The sequence below is a fragment of the Apis mellifera genome, linkage group LG4 (genome assembly GCF_003254395.2).
Source record: "Apis mellifera strain DH4 linkage group LG4, Amel_HAv3.1, whole genome shotgun sequence".
NCBI lineage: Eukaryota > Metazoa > Arthropoda > Insecta > Hymenoptera > Apidae > Apis > Apis mellifera.
Window position 1 is genome coordinate 59,857 of NC_037641.1, and position 17,102 is coordinate 76,958.

General features: G+C 26.3%; 3 protein-coding genes and 1 long non-coding RNA gene across 8 annotated transcripts; 3 read left to right on the plus strand and 1 right to left on the minus strand.

Annotated features, from left to right (window-relative positions):
- The first annotated feature begins 859 nt into the window (after window positions 1–859).
- LOC113218718 lies at window positions 860–1,907 on the plus strand. Its single transcript, XR_003304521.1, has 2 exons — window positions 860–1,533; window positions 1,865–1,907. It is a non-coding gene; the product is annotated as an uncharacterized LOC113218718 (long non-coding RNA).
- Window positions 1,908–6,225: 4,318 nt separating this feature from the next.
- LOC409543 (importin subunit alpha-7) lies at window positions 6,226–10,346 on the plus strand. The gene is made up of 8 exons (XM_393050.7): window positions 6,226–6,395; window positions 7,542–7,748; window positions 7,830–8,024; window positions 8,229–8,449; window positions 8,550–8,813; window positions 8,902–9,106; window positions 9,189–9,492; window positions 9,567–10,346. Exons 2-8 carry the CDS (start codon window positions 7,542–7,544, stop codon window positions 9,761–9,763), a joined length of 1,593 nt encoding a protein of 530 aa, XP_393050.2. The 5' UTR covers window positions 6,226–6,395; the 3' UTR covers window positions 9,764–10,346.
- A 516-nt stretch (window positions 10,347–10,862) lies between these two features.
- LOC726100 lies at window positions 10,863–14,957 on the minus strand. Of its 5 annotated transcripts, none has more exons than XM_006557339.3 (3): window positions 14,746–14,957; window positions 12,451–13,371; window positions 10,863–12,316 (listed from the first exon to the last, which is right to left on the minus strand). In XM_006557339.3, the coding sequence occupies exons 2-3, from the start codon at window positions 13,249–13,251 to the stop codon at window positions 12,020–12,022; spliced, it is 1,098 nt and encodes a 365-aa protein (XP_006557402.2). In that variant the 5' UTR covers window positions 13,252–13,371; window positions 14,746–14,957; the 3' UTR covers window positions 10,863–12,019. The 5 variants fall into 5 exon arrangements, with proteins under 5 accessions (XP_006557402.2, XP_026295845.1, XP_006557401.2 ...); XM_026440060.1 differs by lacking the exon at window positions 14,746–14,957 and adding an exon at window positions 13,945–13,963; XM_006557338.3 differs by lacking the exon at window positions 14,746–14,957 and adding an exon at window positions 13,890–13,937.
- On the plus strand, window positions 14,481–16,941 carry LOC412690 (probable palmitoyltransferase Zdhhc6). Its single transcript, XM_396145.7, has 7 exons — window positions 14,481–14,753; window positions 15,139–15,320; window positions 15,407–15,491; window positions 15,551–15,825; window positions 16,012–16,224; window positions 16,317–16,504; window positions 16,562–16,941. The coding sequence occupies exons 1-7, from the start codon at window positions 14,699–14,701 to the stop codon at window positions 16,698–16,700; spliced, it is 1,137 nt and encodes a 378-aa protein (XP_396145.2). The 5' UTR covers window positions 14,481–14,698; the 3' UTR covers window positions 16,701–16,941.
- The last annotated feature ends 161 nt before the right edge of the window (window positions 16,942–17,102 follow it).

The following is a 17,102-nucleotide window of genomic DNA, read 5'->3' on the forward strand; positions in this document are numbered from 1 at the left end:
ACAGATGAAAGGATGTTGTGGCCGACGAAGGAAATCGAAGTAAAAAAAAAAAGAAAAAAAAAAACGATAGCGCTATCGGTAGACCAAAACTCGGTTAAGGTGAGGCCATTCACCTAAATAAATATTATCATCGATCGTTAATGTTGCATCGTATACCTCGTTGCTGTAAATATATTCCTTTTCATAAACACAAATAATCTGTAGCCGAATATGAATGACTACGTGAGTCGAGCTCTAAACGATATTTCGAGAATAATTATTCTCGTATTCACTCGAATATTTTCTTCCATTGATTTCGATGGGACAATTAAAGAAGAAAGTATTTTATTTTTTTTCTAAAATTCTACCAATAATCTTCGATCTTATTCAACAATAAATATTTTAGTTTAAGTTTATCAACAAATAATCGTGTATTTATATACTATAATTTCTATACAGTTTTTAATAATAAAGATGAAAGATTCATTTAGTCAAAAAATTTCAAAATGAAGATATAATGACAGTAAAATAATTTAAACTTTTCTGATAGTGATTTATCTCGTAAAAAAGAAAAAAGAAATCAAATTTTACGATATTCGTTTGTATTTATAAATGCGTATATTTTTACTTATAAAATGAAATTAATATCATGAATGAAAAAAAGATAAAGTACAATCAAAAAGAAAGGCAATAATACTTTACTCTTGCGAAACATACGAGAGATATTCTTTTTCGAGTATTTTAGAAATTATTTTAAAGATCATTACATTTGACAAATTTAAAAAATAAATAAATAAACGAAAATAAAAAAATTAATTTGATTCAAAAAACTTATAATATTTATCGATAAAAGTAAATGATTAAAATTTTGAAAATTGAATTTGAAAAAATATCAAAAATTTCCAAGCAATTTGAAATTTCGAGAACGAATGTTTGAAACTTCAAAGTTCGGAAAACAAACGGAAATTGAAATTCACGAGTTCATCATTCTTTATCTCTTTTCCTTATCCCCTCATAAAACCTAACCCCTTCGCCTCCAAAACTCTTAAGAATTATTGTTTCACGTAATTCCACTTGGGATTCGACAACGGTCGAATTCGATACCGTTTCCATGAAACGATTATCTACGATTCTTTAACGGACTTATTTATCGCGAGGAAAACTACATCTCTCTTGAGAAGAAAGTTCGTTTCGAGGTATTACGAATGGGTTGAATTCACGTTAAAAGGCTATGGGCTTTTATGAACCGATGACAGAGCCTCCAATGGAAATCGACTTTATCACGGGGTCTGTAAATTCGTTGACTCACAATTCCCTTAGATCGAGATATGTGGGTACCTGATCAAACGTCGCACACACTCACCTTCTCAAGCGTAGGTAGAGAGCGCACGTATCGTTCTTTAACGAGCATGCGGGCTCAACGTTGGAAATTCCGCTCGATTTAACCGTAATTGTTTAATTGAAGATCCTCCTCGCCCGGAGATGCTACAACAGCTAATTGCTGACGTGAATGCATGCTCTTCCACCCTTTTCAACTGCAAAAATTCACGAGAGGTTAGCTACACTAGAGATGGATTATTTTAGGTTAGATTCTATGTGGATAATTGATTGTTGAAAATTCTTTTGGTTAATAATAGTATTTTTTCAAGTCAGTGTGTCGTGAAAGTATCTCAAGTGCATTCTAAAAATATATTAATAATTATATATATATAAAATACCAAAGTACTCAATATTAATATTTATGAATAATGGAAAATTTCACGGATTTAATGTATCGTGAAAATCTAATTAATTTTAAAAAATATATTTTTACGATAAACTTAAACATTTTAATTATCAATAAAATGTGATTAATAATACGATGTGATGATATGATTTGTTATAGTTTCGAGACGAAATAAATGGATACATTGCAACAAAGTTTTAAAGTAACAATTCTTCGTTCATGTGAGTATTATATTTGTAAGAAAAAAAAGGATAATAACTTCATTTCAGTGGCAATTCAAAACGCGTATATTTTATATTATTTATACAAAATAATTTTTCTTTTTATCCTACTAATTTGACAATTCTGTGAGTATATTGTGCTTCACCTTGATTAATTTTTTATACAAATTATGTACAATTATATTTATTTTTCTTTCTAAATTATTAATACACTTTCTTTATATTAAATTTAACGTCTAATAAATTATTCGTTCTTTCATTCTTTCAAAAATACGACAAAATGAATAATAATTGTTAATATTTGATCGAATAGAAAAATTAATTTACAGGATAAACAAATATGATAAATCTCGATAATTCGAAATCGAATTCCTACAGAAATTCTAATTCTATAAGAAAAAAAAATAATAGCGAATTATATACTCGATTGTTAACATTGCAACATTATAATTACCTGGAAAAAATTGATAAGATAAAAACTTTAACTCGAAAAATAAATTTCAATTTTTTCAGTTACAAAGATAAAATCTCGACTTCCATAGCATGGAAAATGATTAATAAAATTTTACTCTTAGTGCAAAGATTTTTCAATCGGTTTAAAACGAAAGCAGGCTCGTCACATAACCTTATTCGGGAAGATTCCATATTTCCCTGTGAAGCGAAATTGTCTCGAGCTCGATCTGCTTGGACTGGCAATCGGTCGTACGGGGGTGAAAATCGTGGCACGTGACCCGCGGGTACTTCGCCCATAGGGGGAAACTTGGCCCTCTTCTCTGCGAGTTACCTTTACTGCGTTTACTATTCTCCATTGTGCATGACTACCATACGGGACCAAAGGAGGCTGCGAGAGAGATCGCAGTGAGTCATCCGTTCTGTGCCGAGTCCCCATTGGCGTGGAATAACTCTCTCGAATATTTTTCCAACTCCAACGTCAATTTTCTTGATTCATAAATTCTTTCTTATTTCGACGTAACGAACAATTTGAATCTTTTAAAATATACGAATACAGAAATTGAAATATCGTGTAAGATAAGATTTTAGATTTATCGTATAAAAAGAGAAATTGGAAGGAAATTAGTAAAAATGAAAATCATCACTTTGTATTATTTATCCATTTTTATTTGTGAAAGAAGAATGGACGAGTGATCTTAAATTGAAACTCTGAGATAAGATAATTAAGCTGAATGAAACGAGAATATTATTTAAAATTATTTATCAGAAATATTTATTTATGAGAGAAAAAGTACAAATTTATATATATATTTATATCATAAGCGGTATTAAATTTAAAAATACAGATAATGTATTTATAAATATTACCATTATCTTCGTTTCTAACAGATATTCGATTCGATATTCGTCTTCTTTCTTAAATAAAACACTCTTATCGTTATTTTACTTAAAAAAATTTTTCTGTTCTCGAAAATACATTCTCGAAAGAGAAAAGAAGAAAAAAAAAGAGGAAAAGATTTTTTACGAGTTCCATTTTCTCGGAGGATCGGTCGATAAAGTCGTATTCGACTCGCCTCTTCGCGAGTGAGAATTGTATTTCGATATTGCGACTAATGGTTGAGAATCCTCGCATTTTCTTTGTTCCACAAGAGAGAGATAAGAGAACAACTCGCGGTCACCTAAATGATGTTCACTGGCCACCGCGTGATCGCAACGCGATTGTTAAGGAAGCTCCTCGCCAGTTGTTTGTTCGCTCGGTTCACACACGCCGCTCTTCGCGTTAAATCGAATTAATTCGTTGCTACCGGTACCGATCAGACATGCGGGCGCTCTCTACCTAATTTTTATTGCTCTATCATCTATCATCTAATGTGATTTTCATAATAATCAATAAAAGATTTTCTTCCTACATATTTTTTTATATTTATATACACGTAGAAATTTTTACAATAGAATATTGTATGAGTGAGAAAATTTTTTTGTTCTTTTTTGTATCTAAAATTAATTTCTTTTTTTATGATTCGAATAAATAATAATCGATTCTTCCTTTCTTTTTCTTGTTACAAATATATGAACATAGAAATGGAGAACAGAAGATCAAGATAAAGATAAAAGATGAAAAAATTAATTGAATCGTGATTGGTAAAATAGATCTTTTATGAACAATATAATTCAATTTTTAACAAAATATTTAATTATTATTTATTTAGTCATTCCAATGAGGAATGCGTTTTTTTGTGAAAATGGAGTTTAAAATAATAGAATTTATCGTAATAGAGCTAATTTTATAAAACTTGGCAGAAAAAAAAGGAAAAACAAAAAAGATCTTTCATATCTATATTCTTTATAATATAAATTATAATATTACAATAATAATGTGATAATAATTCCATCGAGCAAAAGTATCTTTGATATTTTTAATTTTTTCTAAAATAAAATCCCAAGAATACTTGACTTTTTCAATTTGCAAAAAAAGGAAAAAAAATCTAGGTCGACATCTAGGACGACGAGAGGGAAAAATTTAGTGAAAATTCTTAACTACCTACGTCACTGTGTCCCGGGCTACGATGCATCAGTCTGGCTTGCATCTGTATGTATTTAAGCTAGGGGGAACCCCTATGTGACATCATCCCCCTCCATACGTGCGGCTGATTCGTTTCGCTGGCTGACTTCTGTCGCCTAACTCGAAAACACCCCTGAACCCTGCCACCTCCCTTTACCTTTAATCTTTATCAATCCATCCAGCCGAACCGGAATCGAACCAAGGAACGGACGGCGCCGCGCATTATTCACGCCCGATAGCTTCTCAACCCTCCGCCCGTCCTTCGAGCTTTACCTTCCACCACCACCACCGATACCACCCCTTTCTCTCATCCCTTCTTCTGGCTAAATACTTTTCGCAGAGTTCACCAACGACTCATTCCAGCGATTCGATTCATCATAATCGTCACAAGTATTTTCGAGATCGAGAAATGGACCATTTCGTTTGTTGAGATTTTTCAATTTCAAGAATTTGAAGTTGAATACTTTTGATATTGTTAAGAATTTGTTGAGAATAGAATATTATTTTATGTATTCGATGTATGATTATATTTTTATAAATCTTTTCTCTTTATCTATTATTAATTATGTATTTTGTCTTTTGTCGAAAATGAAATTGAAAAATAATACAAGTTTGTTAAATAAAAATTGTAATTATTTTTAAATTTCTTTATAAAATATATATATTTTTTAAGTCAAGTAATTGATTCATTCAATCTTTTCATTTCGTTGTAGTAATATAAGAAGTTGGAAATAAATACTAGTTCATTTATGGATATCGGAGTTTAGAGTAGAAATAGGCGTACAGGTAGGTGGAGTCTTATATAGGGATAACCAATAATAGCCACACCTACTAGACATCATTTGCTTCTGTTTCTTTACTTGAAACAGAGATAGATAGATTAACAGATCACAAAGAGAAAATGAGAGAAGATAATCATAAAGATAATATATACGTGTAAATTGCAAAATTATAATAACTATCTCTAATTTATATTTTAATTCTTCTTTAAAATAAAAATAAATATTTTTTTCAGGATAAAATTGATTAATAATTTAATAATATTATTAATAATTAAAAATTAATAATTTATAATTATTATTATTGAGATTGACTTTTAACTTTGTTACTTTTAACTTTTAAAGTATCGATATATATTTATAAAATATATAAAATAAAAATGATATTAAATTGTAATATACATGTCAAATTTTAATTACATTATCAAATTTTAATAATTTTTAATAATATCGATTCTAATATTAGATTTTTATAATCGTATGATATACGATTCTTATATTATATTATTGTATGATCACAATATTATAATCTTGATCACATAATATAATATATTGTTATATTATAAAATATTCCATCATTTTCATTTTTTTTGATGTTCCCGCCAAAGATTTTTAAATATTTTTTTAAACTAATGAAAGAATTTCTATTTCCGGTTATTGCATTGTTTCATGTAGTCGTTTCACGTCCGTGCATTCCGAAAAGCATCCATATTACTTCATTTATATAGTCTCACTAGCAAAATCACATTTCCACCAATCAGATTCATGATCAACGGTAAACGAATATTTCTTGAACGCACTTGGAAACTACCAGTGAGAAATTTTTGCAAATTTTATCCTTGATTTTGTTTAATTTTTATATTTTCACAAATTTTATCTTTAAAACGTTATATTTATAAAATTTTAGAAATTTCTATTTGAAAGAATTCGAAGGGATTTTTAAACGAGCCAAAATTAATCCCGTGAAATTAGAAAAGAATTAATAAATATGACTGTTCTAACGGACCTATCAGCATTTCGCAAGTGCGACCCGTGATTCCTTGCGCGTTGGAGTTCAGATCAAGGTTTTCTGATCGGTCATAGTTTGAGGAGGTGAAAAGTGTGGCGGTGCTTTATTCGATATTCTTTATGAGATCTTATATTTAACGGTTGGCTTCTGAATTTCTTTTGCAGCCGTAAGTAATGAGAGTTTCATTATCTCATGCCGTAGGCTCTTCTAGGAAAATTATACTATTGCGACGTACGCAAGAGATCGAGATGATTCCAGGCGAACGTCAATCTTTCTGTTCCCATTGGTGCCAAAATGTCTAATCTAGCATAATCTATTATACAGTATAGAATATCTCGTAAACAAATACGGAACATCATTTGATCTTGCGATTTTTATTGTATTTTACTTCCAAACTAATATTTTCGAGACTACACCCTATCCCCAATATCGTTGCTGAATTTTAATACATAACCCTCAATAGCCCATTGTCAAATAGCTTCAAGGTATTCCTAGTCCCCATTGACGACTTGATTATATACAAAATAATTTTTATGCATTTTTGTTCAATTTTATCTCGTTCATAAATAGATATATTTTGATCAAATTGTTTAATCAAATATTAATATCGTAAACGTTATTTTTGTGTAACATGTAGTTTCATTATACCATATATACGTATTTAAATAATACTGTATGTTATATAGTAACGATTTTTTTTATAGTAAAATATTGTAAATATTAATTTGAATAGGTCAAATATATTTATAAAAGTAAATTACTATATTCTAATAAATTATATATAAAAAAATATATATATATATACATATATATATACGTGTGTATATATACATATACACATCATATATATATACACATACATATATATATACATAGATATTTATATATACATTTAGTAACTCTATCTAGATATATTAATCATTTATTATAATAATTATTTTATAAATGAAATATATATTGCTTTTGAATAATTATTTATAAAAAAATTTAGTGATAAAATCAAATAATTTGATATATTAATTGTGCTCAATATGATTATTGTCTTGTTAATTAATAATAAGTTTTATATTATTTCCTTTGATTTTGATTATTTAGGGAAATTGGAAATGTTATATAATAAATGTGAATTTTTTTACACGCATCATTTTATTTTTTTAAAGGAAGTTTAATAAATTTTTGAGATTTTTGATATTTTCATTATTATTCAATATTATTTACAATTTCTTAATGTACTGTTTTTTTTTTGTTAATGTATTTAATGATATTATTATTTAATAATATTATTAATGTTTTGTTTTTGAATAAATTTTAGATGTCAGCCGCAACTACACATAAATATCGTTATAAAAATGTGGGTCTGGACTCACAAGAACTGAGAAGACGTAGAGAAGAGGAAGGTGTCCAATTAAGAAAACAGAAAAGAGAACAACAATTATCAAAAAGACGTAATGTTCCTAATATGGTTGCTGATGATGATAATGTTACAGGAAATGAATCTGCTTATCCTGCACCACAATCAGTAAATTTAAATTTTTCGATATATAAAATATTTTTATTTAAAATTATTATTTAAATGTATTTTGTTTATGTATTTTTATAGAAAACCTCTATTATTGTACTTGAAATGGTGCAAGAATTGTACAGTCCTAATCCAGAAGCTCAATTGGCAGCTACGCAAAAATTTAGAAAAATGTTGTCTAGAGAACCAAATCCTCCAATAGATGAAGTTGTAAAAACTGGAATTGTACCTAAATTTGTTGAATTTCTAGAGAATAATGCAAATTGTACATTGCAGGTTAGTGAAAAATTATTTTTGAAATATATAATATATTTTTGTATGAATATATATTATATATATTTTTAATATATATAATGAATAATATATTAATATATCTATTTAATTATAATTTAATTTAATTATAAATACACAATAATTATTAAAATTATAAAATAATATATTATATTTTTGTATAATAATAAATGCTTAAAATGACCTCAGTTTGAAGCTGCTTGGGCTTTAACGAATATAGCGAGTGGAACGTCTCAACAAACGCGTGTAGTAGTAGATGCAGGAGCTGTACCTATTTTCATATCATTACTTGGTTCTGAATATGAAGATGTTCAAGAACAGGCAGTTTGGGCATTGGGCAATATTGCAGGAGATAGTCCTGAATGTAGAGATCATGTATTAGACAGAGGAATCCTCACTCCTCTGTTGCAGTGGGTTTCAAATTTTAAGTTTTTTGATTTTTATTTAAATAATGGAAAATAAATATTTTCTTTATTTTTTTTTTTCTTTTTTTTCTTTTTTTTTTTTTAGATTACTTTCTAAAGCAACACGTTTATCAATGACACGTAATGCGGTATGGGCATTATCCAATCTTTGTCGAGGCAAGACTCCACCACCAGAATTCACAAAAGTTGCACCATGTTTACCGGTTTTAGCTCATTTTCTCAATCATACTGATAGTGACGTTCTTGCCGATGCTTGTTGGGCTCTTTCCTATTTAAGTGATGGTCCGAATGAAAAAATTCAGGCAGTTATTGATGCAGGTGTATGCAGACGTTTGGTAGAATTACTTATGTAAGTAACTCTATGATATGAATTGAATTATATCATTTTATTAAAATATTTATAACGAAAAAATAATATGCCATATTTTTTGAATTAGGCATCAGCAAGAAAATGTTGTCAGTGCTGCGCTTCGAGCAGTGGGCAATATAGTTACAGGTGACGATGTACAAACACAAATTGTTCTTAATTGTTCTGCGTTACATTGTTTGTACCATCTATTGAATTCGTCTCAAGAAAGTATTCGTAAAGAAGCTTGTTGGACAATTTCTAATATTACGGCAGGAAATCCTCAGCAAATTCAAGTTCGTATATATTTTTGAAGAGCATAAATTTTAACAATTAAAGTTTCTCTTATTAAAAAACAGATGGATTTTGTTTTAACAGGCTGTCATTGATGCCGGTATATTTCCCGTCCTAATTGATATTTTAGCAAAAGCAGAATTTAAGATCCGAAAAGAAGCGGCATGGGCGATTACTAATGCTACAAGCGGTGGTGCACCGGAACAAATACGTTATATTGTTGTTGAAGGATGTATTCCACCATTGTGCAATTTGTTAACAGTAATGGATCCTAAGATTGTTCAAGTTGCATTAAGCGGTTTAGAAAATATCTTGCGCGTGGGAGAACAAGATGCTGCCTCGCATAATGGTATTAATCATTATGCTGTATTAATCGAAGAATGTTTCGGTAAGTATGAAATTAGAGAAAAGAAATAATTGCGATTGAAAAATATTATTACAAATTATATCGCAATGTTTCAGGCCTAAACAAAATAGAATTTTTGCAATCTCATCAAAATGTAGAAATATATCAGAAGGCCTTCGATATAATTGAACGATATTTTGGTTCTGAAGAAGAAGATACTCGAGTGGTACCTACTATTGATGCACAAGGACAACAGTTCCAATTCAGAGCACCTGATTCATCTCAATTACCTGTCCAGGGCTTTGAATTTTAATCGATTAGTTTTAATCGAATCTCCGAATGTATTATCTGGTTCAATCTTGTTTTGTTCCTTGTGTTTACATCTATTTTTCGTAAAAGGAACTTATCCAAAATGAAAGAAAAATATCAGTCAGATGCAAAACAGTGGTATATTTATACATATACTTTGAATTCGTTTGTATTGATCAGAATATCAGCAAAAAAAATCTTGAAGTGATCAGTTTTTTGCTCGACGATAAAGATGAGTAAAATGTTTATACGCAGTTATTTTAAGTGGTTTTCTCTTATTATTTTAGCTACACCATATGCATCATTCTAAGTTTATTACAAAAATGCAATTGTTTATTACGAATCTATATCAAATTGTGACAATGCTTTTAAGCTTCTTAAGCTTTGAAACAATTTGGATAGTTTTGTATTCATATTTGAACGCATAACATAAATCATATTAGTATGAAACATTTAGTTTATTGAAATTAACAAAGTAAACACTTTAGTGCTTAAGTAGAAACAAATAACTACGAAAACAATGATCAGGACAATTTACTATTGAGGTAGACTTATACCTCGAACGACGTATGACTGACTCAGAATTACGAAAACTTGCACAACTGGCAAGACATAAATGACTGAAGTACGCGACTACGTAGCCAACACTGACAACTTATGCAACGCGTTACTCACATCCTTACTACATTAGGTAGGAACATGACCAATTAAACTTTTTTACTGTAAATACGTATCTTGTAATTTTAAGGCTATTTTATACAGAATGCCCTAAAAAAGAATTTATGTTATTAATATTAATGTGATCTTTAAAGAAATCATTTTAAAATACATACATATAAATGCATGTTTAACATTTTATTCATTATTGGCAAAAATATGTTAGAATATTATTATAATTATTATATAATTATGAAATTTTATTATATTTTTTTCATTTATATGAAGTATAAAAATATTTAAATTGTGAATGTAAATGATTATATTTAAACTTTTAATATTTAAATTTTCAATAATAATTTTAATAAATAGATATTTTACAAATATATATTTATATTTTTCAAATGAAAGTAAATTCTTAGTATATATCATCAATATCAGCAGTATTTGTAATTGTATTAAATTTTGGACATTCTGTATAAAAGGTCTGTGACTGTATAAAATGTATTTATTATTTAGGTTTGACGGTACCATGCTATATTATGCAAAATATATAAATATATATATAAATATATATTACCTACTTTTAGTTACGGACTTGAATTATTACGACAGAGGAGGACTGTATTATAAGAAATTCGTAAGCGATCATTTTGCTAATACGAAAATTTAGCAAAGTGTACACTTATGAGTATTTGTTGCCAATTTATAAAATGCTTATTAAATAAGATATAAGCATATTGAAAAGAAAATTTACCATCTTATGTTGCACATGCTATTCTGAGATAAATAATAGTCAAAATATTTTGAAACGTTACTGTTGAAGAAATTATATACAAGTATTTGTTTTTATGCTATATATATCATTCAATTTACTTGATCTTCCTCAAATATATATGTAAATGTATCATTTATATAAGCAACTAAATTTTGATACTAAATAATTATCGTAATTTATTTCAGTGATATTCGATTTTGTAAGAAAAGTTGTTAAAAAAATTTGTTTATGAATTTGCAAAAATTTACATTTTTTTCTAATATAATAGGAAATAAACGAAATAAATTGGTTTTTCTACTGATGCGATTCCATTTATAATACATAGGAGAAACGCATTGTAAATTGGCAATTTAAGACATGAATATACAATACGTGGACGAGGACCGACATGTTACACTATTAAGATACAATCACAGTATGACATGTATGAAGTGAATTTATTCATTGTACTTTATTTTAAAGCTGCATAAACATGTCATTCAAGAGCATAATTGAAATCATGCCAGAGGCATTGATCTTGTTGTTATATTTTTTGAAAATTTGTAGAATCCACCAAATCCATTGGAATCTTTATCTATCAAAATGTTGATTTTCTGTACTGTCATTTGACGTAATAAAATAAAGTTGAATATTAATATACAAAAATGTTTATTTTCTTCAGTTTTAATACATAAACAATATTTATATTATTTATAATATTCTACAATAGCAAAATTATACATGTTATTTTTATACTATATATATATATATGCTATAAATATTTTTATACTAATTTATTATTACAATATAGTAATTAGTTATACTTGTTAGGAAATTATAACTTATTTAAATAGAACAATCTGCATAATTGAAATTTATATTTGATTCTGAACGTATTGGTACAATTATTCCATCTGTAAGTCTAGTTACTAATGGATCTAAAATATCTTTATCCATATATTTTGATAATCTTTTAAATATTTGCTTTTCAATAAATTCTAATTCCATTTGAGATGATTTATATCCATCAACAATTACTGTTATTATGTATATAGCATGTTCAACTAAAGGCTTTTCTCTATCACAAAAATTATGAAAAGCTTTTAATGCCTCAGTATTTATACTTAATAAATCTTGTACTATCTAAAACAAATTTTTTTCTAATAAAATTTACTTTTAAATATAATTCTATATATATTATGTATATTATATATTATGTATATTATATTTCAAGATAAAAAAAAAAAGAAAAACATTAAGGAATTATGTATACTCACTACTGCCTTTTTTTGTATAATTTGAATTTTTAAATTATGAATAGTTTGTCCAATATCATTTGGAAAATCTTTTGCTGTTAATATTAAATAATCATTACTACCTAAAATTTTGCCACTCAATTGTCCAAGTAATTGAGCTAAGCAATTCAAAGTACTAGTTTCATTTCCAAACAAAATAATAATTGAAGGTTTTAATGGAAATAAAACTACATCATATATTGCAGCTGATATATCATTCCAAATATTGGATTTTTGATTATGAAATCGTGTTTGAATTATTTGTATTGATTTATCTAATATATTATTTATGTCAGTTAAATTTACTTTTTTTGTTTCAATAATTGTTTCTGGATTCTTATGAGATTTTGTTTGAATATTTAAAAACATAAAAAGAAATAGAAAGCATAGAATAATACCCAAAAGCAATTTGAAACTATTTGAAAAAGAACCTTCTATAGGTTGCTTTTGTTCTTTATGAGAAAAAGAATCTTTATTAATGTTAGAACATGCATTTGATTTATGATAATTTCGTCTATATATTGTTGTAGAAGGAGAATTTTGTGGAGTAATATTAAAAGATTGATTTGCAGTTGAATTATGTGAACTATTGAAACATTCTGGTATAATATCTTTTGAGTTATTTAAAAATGTGTAATTATTTTTTTCGATATCATCATCAATCTCGTCATCATTGTCATCATTATCATCATTATCATCATCATCATCATCATCATCATCATCAGTATATTGAAAATCAGAAGCACTACGAAATTCTTGATTTTGTTGCTTAGTTTTGTACATATTTACCGATAAATTTTTAGAATTTTTAAAAGAATTGATTTCTTCACTTACATTAATACTTCTTAGAGGTGGACGTGCTTTAGGAACTGGTGGTTTACAAAGTTTTATTTGATTATTTGGCTGAAAAGATCGTATTATTTATATTTAATGATATTGCAAATGCATGTATAATATTATATTTTATACGTTCAAATTTTTATATTTATTACTTAATAAATCTACATACACTAAATTTTTTCATATTTTATATAATTGAAATAAATTCATTGTGATCGATAAAATTAAATAAATAAACACCATGAACGTTATATATATCTTTTTACTAACTCTTAAGTTTACAAATATTCTATACTACCTTATAAATTCAATTCAAATAAAATGATTTTTCAGAAAAACTAAAGTTAAAACTAATTTAATAACATTTTCTAATTATTTAAAGTTAGAAAGATTATGATTTAAGTTTTTAATAATGCAATTTTATATGCATAACCTATAAAAAATATTTTAAATCGTATGAAAGCATAAATAAAATAAAATTTATTATAAATGTAAATAAATAACTTATTTATTATATAACAAATTAAATATTTTTCTAGATAATATATTGGTATTATATTGGTAAGCTTGTTATTAGATACCTTCATAGAATAAAAAAAATTTTAACGTGATTTATAATAGAAAAACTATACATACATATGAAAAATTTAAATTTCATTTAAATAAATCAATTATTTAATTTTTCTAAATAAATTAATTTTTAAATTCACAAATCAATTTAATCAATGAAATTTCTATGACACCAGTTTTATGAAATTATTTAAAATAATAATAAATAAAACAATAATTTAAATTTTAAATCTCGAAGATTTGCAAGTACAAAAGTTTAAATGATAATATTGTAATAAACTTTAAATAATCATTAAATATTTTTTATCACACTACACTATTTATTATTTTAAATAAGAAACTAAAAAAAATAACTATTTATCTTTTATTTATATCATATACTGCGATTATAAAAACATATTGATTCTTAATATACCAAATCTATAACAAAGTTTTCGTATATCAAACAATTTACCAAAAAAATGTATATCGAAGAAGCGATTTATTAAAAAAAAAAAAATATATATGCATATGAATTTTCTATTAAGTTTTAACAAATGTGTTATTTTATATGATAATTATTAATTACTTTATATGATATATTTCTATTTATGAATTATTATAACATATAAAAAATTATCAATATTAACAAATTTTCGACATTGGTGCCACCATTGATATGCTGTGCCAACATATATGAATTGTTCCGGGATGTGTTGTCGAGAGGAATACATTTTTACAAATTTAATAAGCGATCGCAAGCATTGTTCGTTTGCAGACGTATCAAATACCTGATTTTCAGGATTCAAAGGATATTTTAGGATAATTTTATGGTGACGGCATGTGTGTCGATCCGTTAAAGAAAATATGTCATTGGGGTCCACTTACTGCTCTTGGTAGGTGAATAAGAATAATTTAAATCTGTATTTTAATACAAGGCAAACAAAAGAACATTTTTTGCTATTATGGATTATTAAATGTGATAACATACTGTTCTAAATACTAATGTATTTTAATAGTAAGGTATCACTAAAAAATTGATTGTAAAAATGTTATACGAATAAACTTGACAGATCTAGTGTTTCCATTTTGTTTTATCATATCATGAATGAAATGCCGCGAAATTTGAATGTATTTTTATAATTTTAATTACTTCTCATAATGAACATTTTGTAACATATAATTAATTGAATATATAAATACATTATTTAAATCAATTCATATATTATTTAAATTAATTTATTCGTATTTATATTAATATTTATATTAATATTGTTTTAGGAATTATAAAAATAATTACTTTGATGACAATACATTGTAGTAGACAATGGTGGCCACCACAAGAGAGTTTTTTTGGAGCAGTTAATTTTATTCTTTTTTTTTGTCTTAGTGGATCTACTCTCTTTCATTTTATTAGTGCTATTTATGAAGGACCTGGATTTCTTCCATTAAAATGGATACCGGTATTATAATATATTTCTAAAAACAATAATTATAGTATGAAAATAAAATTTGTCAACACAAAATTTAATAATGCTTTTTTTTGCAGGAAAAAGCAACAGATACTCAATATTTACAATATTGTTCTGTTTGTGAAGGATATAAAGCACCAAGATCTCATCATTGCAGAAAATGTAAGATTTTGTATGAATTTGATATTTTATAGTATTTTGAATTTATTTTTTATTTCCAGGTGCTCGTTGTGTCATGAAAATGGATCATCATTGTCCATGGATCAATAATTGTGTAGGACATTATAATCACTGTCATTTTACAGCATTTTTAGCAAGTGCAGTTGCTGGATGTTGTGTTTCTACTTTTACATTAGTTTCTTGGGTGATGACAGTATTATCATTAAAACCATTATCATTTCCACCACCTTCTATATTTATTTTAATATTAGTTATCTTCAGTATTGGTTTATCAATTGGTGTTATCCTTGCTGTTGGAACATTGCTTTATTTTCAAGTAAGATTTTTATTTTTTTTATATTATATATATATAATAATCAAATATATATATGTATATTATTATATATATAAAATTATAATTATTAATCATTAATTATATATAAATATATAATTAATTAATAAATATATAATTATTATATAATATAAATATATAAATACACATATATATATATATTTTTCATAGGTGTTATCTATAATCAAAAACACAACAGAAATAGAAGCTTGGATATCAGAGAAAGCTCATTATCGACGATTTGGAACAAGAGATAAATTTATTTATCCTTATTCAAAAGGATGGCGTTTTAATTTGCAACAAGTTTTCACATGGGATTGTACACCAATAGGTGATGGAATTCATTGGCCTGTAATTGAAGGTTGTGACCAGTATACTTTAACGGTAATTTTATTCATTGATTTCTAAACTGATTTATTTTTTCTATTATTTTAAATTTAATGAAAATTTAACGAATATTCGCTTTTTTATTTCAGCGAGAACAATTAGCTCAAAAGAAAGATAAACGGAAGAGAGCTAAAACTTATAGAGTTATAGAAGAAGCATCTGGATCACGTTTGCCATTAAGACACGGTTGGGGTGTACTTTGTCATCCACCTTGCACTGACGAACCTCGTATTAAACTTAAAGTTGGAGACATTGTAATCGTAACTCGATGGAGAAAGTACGTTCATGCAAAAATTTATTAACTATGAAATTATTTAATTGATGAACTTTATAGGTACTGGTTATTTGGAGAAAAAAAAGAGAATGATGAAAACTCAAAGCAAATACGAAACAGAGGTTGGTTTCCACGGCCTTGTGCCATTGAAGTGATTGAAAACGAAGTATACTCTTTTGCCTTAACAAAATCAGATTGAAACATTCCTTCTTTATATAGAATTTTTATAAAATATTTATGAATGTACCAGTGAACGAATGCTAATTTTTACGTTTTATATATAAGTGTTTATGATAAATAAGTGTTTTTAAATATTTTGATAGTTTAATATTAATAAAAACAAAAACAAATTTTCTTTAGAATTATTTAAAATATCATTCATTATATTTATTATATAAAACAAAATTTTATTGTGTTTAATATAATTTGTATAAAAACAATTCCATGATATTTTTTATTTTTTCTTCTTTTTATATATATATATATATATATATATTTATAATAATGTAAGTATACAAAAGTATACAAATATAAATCTTTAACATATTTTTATATGTCGAACTTTAATAACAATTACTATTTATTGTATGATCATTTGTAA

Excerpts from the sequence above, each read along its gene's own strand:
- LOC726100 (XM_006557337.3), bottom strand. Across the intron at positions 12,317-12,450 it reads TTATACAAAAAAAGGCAGTA|ATAGTACAAGATTTATTAAG; the intron begins GTGAGTATACAT and ends AATTTGTTTTAG.
- LOC412690 (XM_396145.7), top strand. The coding sequence starts at position 14,699 with ATGTGTGTCGATCCGTTAAAGAAAATATGTCATTGGGGTCCACTTACT. Across the intron at positions 14,754-15,138 it reads GGGTCCACTTACTGCTCTTG|GAATTATAAAAATAATTACT; the intron begins GTAGGTGAATAA and ends ATATTGTTTTAG. Across the intron at positions 16,225-16,316 it reads GTGACCAGTATACTTTAACG|CGAGAACAATTAGCTCAAAA; the intron begins GTAATTTTATTC and ends TTTTTATTTCAG.
- LOC409543 (XM_393050.7), top strand. The coding sequence starts at position 7,542 with ATGTCAGCCGCAACTACACATAAATATCGTTATAAAAATGTGGGTCTG. Across the intron at positions 7,749-7,829 it reads CTTATCCTGCACCACAATCA|AAAACCTCTATTATTGTACT; the intron begins GTAAATTTAAAT and ends GTATTTTTATAG. Across the intron at positions 8,814-8,901 it reads CGTTTGGTAGAATTACTTAT|GCATCAGCAAGAAAATGTTG; the intron begins GTAAGTAACTCT and ends TTTTTGAATTAG.